We start from the raw sequence: 9,771 nt of genomic DNA, 5'->3' as shown, positions 1-9,771 counted from the left end.
TGCAGGCTTGGACACCAGAGCCTGAATCGACACCCAGAAAGGGACACAGCTGACCTTTGCATAGCATTCCTTGACTTCCATGTAGGTTGGACAAGATCAGACTTGTTCTGGGTAGTATGGTCCTAGACATACTGTGTGGCTTAGACCGGTGCAATGTGGCTGACAAGGTCTGATGTGGGGAAGGATGCCCAAGTCTTAGAGGCCAGACCAGGGATCCTAATAAATCTGACTCCAAAACAGAAAGGAAAACCAGGAAAGGAACGTTAATCAGATAACTATACCAGGAAGACAAGAGGGCCAGTGTCCTCAGCCCTGGCATTAGAGGTGCTCATAGGAGCTCCCAGCTTACACAGGGCAGGACAAGGAGCATGTACTCATCAGCCGTGGTCAAACCGCGGTTGTTATCTCAGGATTGGTCTGGCAGGCCTTGTTCAGTTGCTTGGGAGTAGGGGGAAGTTTTGATCCTTGTCACGGATGTTTCTCCAGGGGCTCTGTTGCTCCTGGAATCCGATAGACTGCAAGAAAATAGGTGCAGAATGGAGGCATCTTCTGAGCTTTTGTTATGCTTTATAATTAACCCACTGGGCACCTGGAGAGCCAAGTAAAGAGCCAGTGCTTTGTTCAACAGTACCCAGAGGAAGAAGAGGCCAGCGATCAGAATGCTTGCTCTGGATTCAGAGCAAGAATCAGAGATACTGTACTCACAAGTCAGGGAATTGTGGCCAAAATTTTCTCAGAAAACCTACTTGGCTAAAGCTCAACCCATTCATACTCCATCCCCAAGTCCCCTTCAGTGACCATACAGGCCCTCACCTCCTGATTGCTGCATGTCATGCCCACCAACACACATACAACAGCCTAGGTGCAGAGAAGACTGCTGAACTGTTGCTACAAGGCTGCTGGAGGCCTTTTAAAGCAATGCTAGGTGTCCCAGATCCAATGGATGGTGAATGAGACAAAGCCAGACTGCACAGAGGTAATGGCAGGGATGGAGAACAGGACAAGGCCAGAAGGGACTGAAGCGATGGTTCAGCAGTTAAGAGCATTTTTTTTGCTCTTACAGGGAACCTTGGTTTGGTTCCCAGCACCTACATGGCAGCTCACAACCATCCATAACTCCAGTTCTAGGGGATCTGATGCCCTTTTCTGACCATCACAAGTGTATGCATGTGGTACATAATACAGTGATGTATAAAATAACTTTATTTATTTACTTCTATTATTTATTTAATTGGTTTTTTTTTTTTGTTTTTGTTTTTGTTTTTGAGACATGGTTTCTCTGTGTAGCCTTGGCTGCCTTAGGCTCGCTTTGTAGACCAGGATGGCCCCGAACTCAGAGCGATCCACTTGCTTCTGCCATCTTGAGTGCTGGGATCAAAAGTGTATACTACCTCACCCGGATAAAATAAGTCTTTTAAAACCCCAGAAAAATCCTTGTTTTTAAGTAAGAAAACAACAAACACTACTACAACAGTTATCTTTTATTGAGCACCTATTTTGTGCCAGGCACTTTACATACATCTGTGCTTATCTTGACCATAGAGGTAGGCCTCATCATCACTTATGTAGAAAAAAACTGAGTCTCAGTGGTGTTAAGCAGTTGGTTGACAAATGAAGACTGGGGACGGAGCTCACTGCAAGAGTGCTTGCTTGGGGCTCTGGGTTCTATCTTCAACATTGCAAGAAAAAAAGAAAAAGAATTGGCATTGGAGATGGGTGTCTGTGAGAGTCCTGAAGCTTTCATCCGGCACTTTGCACGCAGAGGAAGTGAAGGACTTGGGACGCAGGCGCTGTCATCAGCGCCGCCGAGGGAAGCTAGCGCTTCCCTTGTCTGACACTCCTCCAGACTTAGCTGGGAAAAACTCCCCATGGCTAGAGGTGACCTTACAACAGAGTCGCTGGGATGAAAGACTTGACCCCACATGTGTGTTGGGGGTCAGCCAGTGTGTAGTGTCTTTCATATGCCAAGCACATCACTGCCAGAATAACAATATGGCTCCCCCTTAGGACATTCTTGAAAGCATATGTACAGTGAGACAGCTAAATAATCTTAAAGGGCCGTTTATTTCCTACGTTCTCTCCTTTTACAACATGATTTTGGGATTGAACTCAGGTTGTCAGGCTTGCCAGTAAGTGCCTTCCTACTGAGTCAGCTCCTTAGAGTTAGAAACACGGAGCTTTAAACTCTTAGCCTGGGCCTGGCATCTTCTTGGGGAAACTACCTGGGAAGGGCTTAGCTCAGCTCCCAAAGCCCTGAGTTTGCCCCACACCCTCATCTAGGTTTCTTTAGTTAGTCTCAGAGGCATTCCGTTCATCCTGTAAATTCAGAGAGCTGTGGTGAGTACCTCTCTGTGTGTGACATGAATGTGTGTACACATGCACACAGATACAGGTTCTTGAATTAAGGCATTGAGTCCAGCCACATCTGGCCCAGGGCTGGGTCCAAAGCTGAGTCCAGTATATCCACAAACAGGTTAGTGCAGTGTAGAGTCTCTTCACAAACAGAGACAATTAGTGCAGGCTCAGCTCAGCTCTCCTACTGCTTGGGAAGAGGCCTTTGACTTCCTTGAAGGCTGGCCAAATGCAACATCTGTATCTTTTCTGCTCCAGATGGAGTGGGACCAGGTCACTCACGGCTCAGGTGTGTGCTGTGAACTCATGGCCTGGCTGCTGTCTTTTTCATCTTTTGAGACAGGGTTTCTCTGTGTAGCCCTGGCTGTCCTGGATCTTGCTCTGTAGACCAGGCTGGTCTCGAACTCACAGAAAACTGCTTGCCTCTGCCTGCTCAGTGCTGGAACTAAAGGTGTGTGCCACCCACAGCCCACCTTAAAGGTACACTTTTTTTAATATGGTAGAAAACTATTTCAGAACTTTTAAAGAGAATCATTTCCTTATTTCAGTGGACAAAGATGGCTACAAAGGGCAGGGAGAGGACAGGTTTCTCTTTCTCTGTGTAGCCTTGGATGGCCTGGGCATGAGTAAACTGGGCTGGCCTAGAACTCACAGAGATCCACCTGCCTCTCTCTACCTCTCAGAGTGCTGGGAGTACAGGCGTGTGCCACCGCGCCCAACTTTCTCTGTGCTTTTAAAAGCAGGCTGTGTAGGAAAGAGCAGACCTTTGTCCTCTGAGTTCTCTGGCCTCCATCCAGGGAGGAGGGTTTGCGTAGAGTGGAGTGAGTGTGCGGGTAAGAGGGCTCTTAGGATTGTGCGCGGGTACAGGAGCGGTTGTTTCAGCACCTCCTCTCCCACGTCTCGCCTACAGCTGTGAGCTATTGCGCTTTTAAGCCACTTGCCCACTTCCTAGGTAGTGTAGAGGTAGGGGCTTCCTGAAGGTTCACCATGGTGGAGGATTGCAAGTCTGTATGAAGGCTGGGAGTAGGGCTGCGGGATTCCTGGGTTCTGAGCTGGGTCAGGATGCCCAGGTGAAATAGGCGACCTCATCCAGGTCGACAGGGTAATCCGTGAGTAGCACTGGCGTCTTGTCAAAAAGCTCCCCCTTGTAGCTGCGCCACTTGCCGGCGGGCAGGTAGACGTCACGCTCCTGCTTCCCAGGTTCCAGCACCGGTGCCACCAACAGCGTGTCCCCGATAAGGAACTGGGAGTCGATGCGGTGCGCCGTCTCGTCCCCCGGCGCGATCCACCACAGGGGGCGCACGATAGGGTCGCCGGTGTCGGTGACCTCCCCAGCAAGCTCGAGCAGCAGGGGCGCCACGAGCGAGGCACGGAGCGCCATGAACTTGTGCGCGATGGCTACCACTTCTGCGTCGTACTGCCAGGGCGGGATTGAGAACTGCACGGCAGGCATGAAGGCGGCCACCTCCAGCCAGCGCACGTAGAGCTCGCGCTCGGGCCCCGGCCCGTCCTGGCGGCCGGCTGTGCGCTCCGGCACCGCGTTGCCACCTACCATATCGGGCAGGATGAACGGATAGCCCAGCATACTGACGGTGAGCACCGCAGGGATCAGAGAGCGCAGTCCCAGGTCATAGCCCCACACCGAGTCGCGGTCCACCAGGCGGAAGAAGCAGGAGATGTTCTGGGACTGGTACCCTACGCGGACCTCGGCTAGCGAGAAGAAGGGCAGCGCCATCTCGGTGTACCGCCGGCTCCACACGCTGGGGTCGGACAGAGGCCGGAAGGTGCTGAAATCCCGGGGCAGGTAGCTGACCTCTCCCGCGTCGAACTTGAAGGAGGCCACGCTGTAGCGGGCCCGCAGGCGCCGCAGGTGCCCCTGGAACCAGTCCCGGGCCTCCGGGCGCGTGAAGTCCAGCACGGCGCCGATGCCGTTCCACCAGCGCACCAGCGCGGGCAGCCGGCCGCTGGGCTCGCGCACGAACAGCTCGCGCTCCACGCCCTCGCCGAAGCGCGACGAGTTGTAGTTGACGAACGGATGCACCCAAAGGGTGACGCGGAAGCCAGCATCCTGCAGGCGCTGGAACATGGCGGTGGCGTTGGGGAACTTGCCCTCATCGAAATCGAAGTCGCCGTAGGCGGGCGTGTACATGTCATCGATCTCCAGGTGACTGCTGTTGAAGCGGTGCTGGCGGATCTGCTGGGCGAACTGCAGCACCTTGTTCTGGTCCACGGCGCGCCCATACAGCGCCCATGTGGACCAGATGGGGTCTCGGAAGGCCTCTGACGCCGGTACCCTGGACGGCTTGTTGAAGTAACGCCGAACCATGTACTTGTGGATGGATGTGACATCGGAGCCCACGCACACGCGATAGCTGAGCTCCGGCCCCACAGGGTGGCCAGCGGGTGGCTTGTAAGACGTGTCGTGGTAGCGTGCCTGCAGTCGCATCGAACGCTCCGTGCTGTTCCAGCCCAGGTGGAAGGGCACTGAGTCATTGACCTTGATGGCGGCGGCGCGGGAAGATAGCCAGTAGCGCTCGAGGATGCCCCCGAAGGCCGCCTCAGAAGAGTAGACGTCGCTCGTGACGAAAGGCTGCGGTTCCTGCTGGCCCTCCAGGTGGATGGGCCAGTGTTGGGTCCTCATCTCTGCACCGCCATACCAGTGCGCTGCGGCATCTCCCAGAAACATCGCATGCTCCACAGCAGGCCCCGGTGCAGCCTCCTCCCAGCGCACGCGGTAGCACATGACAGTGTCCTTGGGTCGCACAGTCTGAATGAAAAAGTGCAACGGGCGCCCATCGGCTGTTCGGGAGCAGCCGAGCCGGGCACCCTCCCGGCTGCAGGAGTCAAGGTCCAGGGCGCCTGAACGGAAGGCCAAGCGGAAGACTTGCTCACCCTTCTGGTTCCGGATGGAGAAGCCGCCTCGGTTCAGGTCCAGCAGCTCTGCGCGCAGGCGTTCGGCTTTGCGCAGTGAAGCGCTGTAGTAGCACCAGGCCACAACTGCTGCCAGCACCAGCATCAGTCCCAGGGCCGCGGAGCCCAGCAGAGGCCTCAGCTCTTTGGTGGGCTTGGGTTTGCCGGGTGAAAAGGTGTCGGGCAGGAAAGTGTACATGGTCGCTGCTGGGATAACTAGGAGGCTTGTGGGGCCTGCGTGGCTACTAGGTCGGTGTCGGGGGTAGGCCTGGCTCTTCTGAAGGTTCTGGCGCATCAGTTCCTAGCCAGGGAAAGAACTGCCACACCAGGACCATCTGAATCTGTCCTGCTGGAGTCTGCAAAGGGGAGAGAGAGGAAACTGAACTTCCACCCCATTTCCATTACTGCAGCCTAGAAGAGGGGCTCAGGGGCTTGACAACCGGCAAAGGCAAGGCTCCCGTTCAGGACAGTCAGTGGGACTACCCTCCCTCTCTCAGGACCCACTGCTTGCCACATTAGTGAGAGCTCTATGAATGGATAGAGCCGTGGGGATGAGGGGAAACAAAGGCAGAGAAGCAAGGCACCGTCCAGGGTCGCAGGAGCGGTCTGGCCCTGGAAGAAGTCCGAAGAGGCCCTGGCTGAAGAGGGGGCTTACTCTACCCCATGGAAGGCCGTGGTAAGACAGGGCAAGTGATGCAGCCAGTTCCTTGAGGCCTTTAGCAGTAGGCTGGCTCACCTGCCTCTAGAGAGGCAAGGACAAGAGGGAAGGAAACAGCTTGGTCATGGAATCTGATCTTGAGTCCAGCCAGGTGGAGATGTGGAAATTAAAGAAGACATCCAAAGCCACATTCAGTCACAGAGACTGGTTTGGAAGAAGGTAGGACTGGGGTCCAACATTAGGGCTGGGTCAGGAGCTTGGTGAAGGAGCTTGCTTTTTCTTAGCGTTTAGAACTTAAAACTCTCCCTGGCTCGAAGCCATCTACTATGAAGTCTATTTCTCTGCCCATGTTTCTTCTCTGCCCCCAGAAGAGAAACTGTGAGTTTTGCAGTCAAAGCCCAAGGCATGATATGCTTGCAGCCACTTTTCTATGCAGCCCAGAAAGGTGGCCCTGGATTTGTGCTCCCCTGCCCTGACCTCTGGATGGCCAGGATTACAACACATCGGAGCTCAGCTGTTTTTGATTCCATTTCCAGCCAGGCCTATTCAGAGACACCAAGCTCATTCCCTCCCTCACCTAAATCCTCAGGTCACCTGCTTCGGTAGATTTCAGCCAGCCTGATAACGTCTCCTTTGCCTACCTGCTCTTCAGGCAGCAGATGGCCACCTCCACATATATAAATGCCCACACAGGGTATGCTAGACACTGAAATATGCCTGCAGGAAAACTTAGATTTGGCAGAAGGTTTGTCTTAACTAGCTGAAGAGATTCCTGTCTCAACCCTCAGGGCAGAGTCCAACAAAGAAACAGCACCTGCCAGGTGTACACAGGCGCTGCCAGTCAGTGGGTTGCCTAACTCCCCAGGTGGGGAAGGAGAGAGAGAGACTGGCAGATGATAACAGTCACTTCTCAGATGCCAGCGTCTGACTGTCTCCAGTGACTTCCAAGGTGATAAACTATCAGGCTCTTCTACTCTTCATGCTCCCATGTAGAATCTGTCAGCAATGGCAGGTGCAGGGCCTGGAGAGATGGCTCAGCAGCTAACAGTACTTAACTTCCAAAGGAGCTAGAGTTTCAATCCCAGCAACCACATGGCTGCTCACAATTTTCTGTAACTTCCAATGCCCTTTTCTGGCTGCTGCAGGCACCAGGCACACACATACATGCAGGCAAAATACACACACAAAATAAAAATAAATACATCTTTTTGGGAGGCAGAGGCAGGCAGATCTCTGTGAGTTCGATGCTGGCCTGGTCTACAAAATGAGCCCAGGACAGCCAGGACTATACAGAGAAACCTGTCTCAAAAAAAAAAAAAAAAGAATAAATGAATCTAAAAAAAAAAATGTCAGGGGAGATGGAGAGGTGGCTGAGTGGGTAAGAGCACTGGCTGCTCTTCCAGATGGACCCAGGTTCAATTCCCAGCAACCATACAGCAGCTCACAACTATAACTCCAGTTCCAGGGGATCTGACACCCTTACACAGACATACACGCAGGCAAAACACAAATGTACATACAATAAAAATAATTAAAAACAGAATTTCAGGGCTGAAGAAATCGCTCAATGGTTAAGAGCACTGTCTGCCCCTCCAGAGGTCCTGAGTTTAATTCCCAGCAACCACATGGTGGCTCACAACCATCTATACTGATACCTTCTTCTGTCCAGTAGGTGTACATGCAGATAGAACACGCATATACATAAAATAAACAAAGAAAGAAAACATGTCAGGTGCAGATGAGAATTTTGATCCTTGAAGATACTACTCAGCACCACTCTTATCCCTCTCTTATTCCTCCCCACAGCTCCATCATCTCTCAGGTCACACCCCAGACCCAGTCTGGAACAGCCTCTTACTTCCTCTCTGACTACACAATTTAGATCTCCCGTAGCCTTTTGTTGGTAGCAGTGTCCTTTACTAATCCTCTTCCAAGAAGACTGTAGGGCCAAGCCTGACTTACTATTCACTCAATACAACCAAGGCTCCTTTCTAGGGAAAGTTTGATTCTGAATAGGAAAGACTCCCCCAGCCTCAAAACTTACATCTCAAGTTGGCCTCATGACTCCTGGGATCCTGAAAAGCTCACCTGCCACGAAAGCCCTTTCACCACTCAGGTAGAGACCCGCTAGGATCTGAAGGACAGGAGCCCACAGGCTTACATGCCCACTTTGTTGGGGGCTCTCTATATTTTTCTATGTTTATCCAGCATCCGATACCAGCGGCACCGCCAGCTGCTGTTATCAGTATCCATTTTACAGATGGGAAAACGGGCTGTTCAGAAGTCATTCACGTAGCAAGTTTGCAGGAATCCAGACATCCTGCCTCCACCTTCCATACGGAGCGATGGGCGTGCACAGCTGAGGCCTGTCATTTCCAGGGCTGCTGCTGCGACTTCTGCTTGCCGCAGGCAAATCAGGACGATTTTAGGGGTGCAAAAGGGGCAATTTAACGGCATCTGGTATTGCAGCTACGGGAGAGAAGGAACTCTGTGGCTCCAGTCTTAGCGGCGTCCAAGACCCCTGTAATCTGTCGCGTCTGCCATCCGGCCAACCACGGCTAAGGCTTGCAGGTGGGACCTGCCGAGCGGGCCTGTGTAGGCTCAGCCTAGGACGTGTCTTCCTGCTCACTCCACACTCAGCCTCAGCCTTGGCTGCCAGCCTCTAGCCTACAGTTTAAGGGGAGGGCCCAGCTCAGCTCAGCTGAGGCACTCGAGGCAGCGTCCTTTGTCGGACACAGTTGGGAAGGGAGTGGAAATGTCAAAGGCAATTCGATCCTGCCTTCTCCCTCCCCTGCTGGGGCAGGATCCACAAGGATCAAGTGACCGCACTAACACAGCCTGGAATACTTCCCCAGCCACCCGTGGCGCCACACCCGACATGGTCCAAAGGGGCAGAGGAAGGTCAAGGGACCCGTCACCGCTGCTGGAAAGATCTGACCCGAGGAAAGGCTCAGTTGTCCAGGGTCGCTCTGCCAACTAGAGAAAGTTCAGGAACTGCGCTCCTGAGGCAGCGCACCCCCCCCCCCCCCCCCCGGCCCCCCCGGCCCCCCCCGCGGGCGCCCCCCCCCCCCCCCCCCCCCCTTGGGCTCCAAAGGGCTCCCATTGGGCTCACTCACCGCAGTGACCACCACACGGAAGAAGAGGAGAAGGGCTCATCTGGCAGAGCCTCTCTCCACGAGAGCAGGACTTCAGCAGCCACAGCCCTGCGGGGTGCTGACTGGGCAGGGCACCGCGGAGCCCCTCCTGCGCCCCGCCCTCGGCCACGCCCAGACACCCAATGTGGGCTTAGGCCTGGGACTCCAGCCCCTCCCCCACAGCCTCTGCGTGCCTAGCGAGGACTTTCTTCTAACCGTCCCCAGCTCCGCCCTTTGGGCCCGCCTCTAGATTGGTGCCTCCTAGTTCCACCTCCCGCCTCAGGCACCGCCCTTGACATGCCGTGGCTAGACCGGCTCATCCCCAGGCGTTATGGGAGATGTAGTTCTGAAGAAAGAAGTAGTCTCTGAATGTTGGGGTTTTGGCAGCTCCAGGCTAGGTTTGCTGTGTGTATGAGAGCACCACAAGGTGAGGAGGCAGAGGCAGCAGTGGTGGTTTCAATAAGAATGGCTCCCATAGGCTCATATATTTGAATGCTTAGGCGCTGGGCATGGCACTGTTTGAAAGGATTACAAGAATTAGGAGGTCTTGGTCTTGAAGTAAGCGTGACCCTGCTGGAGGAAGTGTGTCTCTGGGGGTGGGCTTTGAGGTTTCAAAAGCCCATTCCAGGTCCAGAATCCTCTAGCTGTAGATCAGAATGTAGAACTCCCAGCTACTTCCCCAACACCATGCCTGCCTGCCTCTGTTCTCTCTACCAA

At 53.9% G+C, this 9,771-nt stretch overlaps 1 protein-coding gene across 1 annotated transcript; it reads right to left on the bottom strand.

Annotated features, from left to right (window-relative positions):
- Window positions 1-1,463: 1,463 nt before the first annotated feature.
- Myorg (myogenesis regulating glycosidase (putative)) lies at window positions 1,464-9,130 on the bottom strand. The gene is made up of 2 exons (XM_055618634.1): window positions 9,037-9,130; window positions 1,464-5,618 (listed from the first exon to the last, which is right to left on the bottom strand). The coding sequence occupies exon 2, from the start codon at window positions 5,555-5,557 to the stop codon at window positions 3,410-3,412; it is 2,148 nt and encodes a 715-aa protein (XP_055474609.1). The 5' UTR covers window positions 5,558-5,618; window positions 9,037-9,130; the 3' UTR covers window positions 1,464-3,409.
- Between the last annotated feature and the right edge of the window lie 641 nt (window positions 9,131-9,771).

The sequence above is a fragment of the Psammomys obesus genome, unplaced genomic scaffold (genome assembly GCF_907164565.1).
Source record: "Psammomys obesus unplaced genomic scaffold, mPsaObe1.curated_primary_1811, whole genome shotgun sequence".
Classification (NCBI taxonomy): Eukaryota; Metazoa; Chordata; class Mammalia; order Rodentia; family Muridae; genus Psammomys; species Psammomys obesus.
Note: the sequence above shows the minus strand (reverse complement) of the source record. Positions and strands in the feature narration are given on the sequence as shown.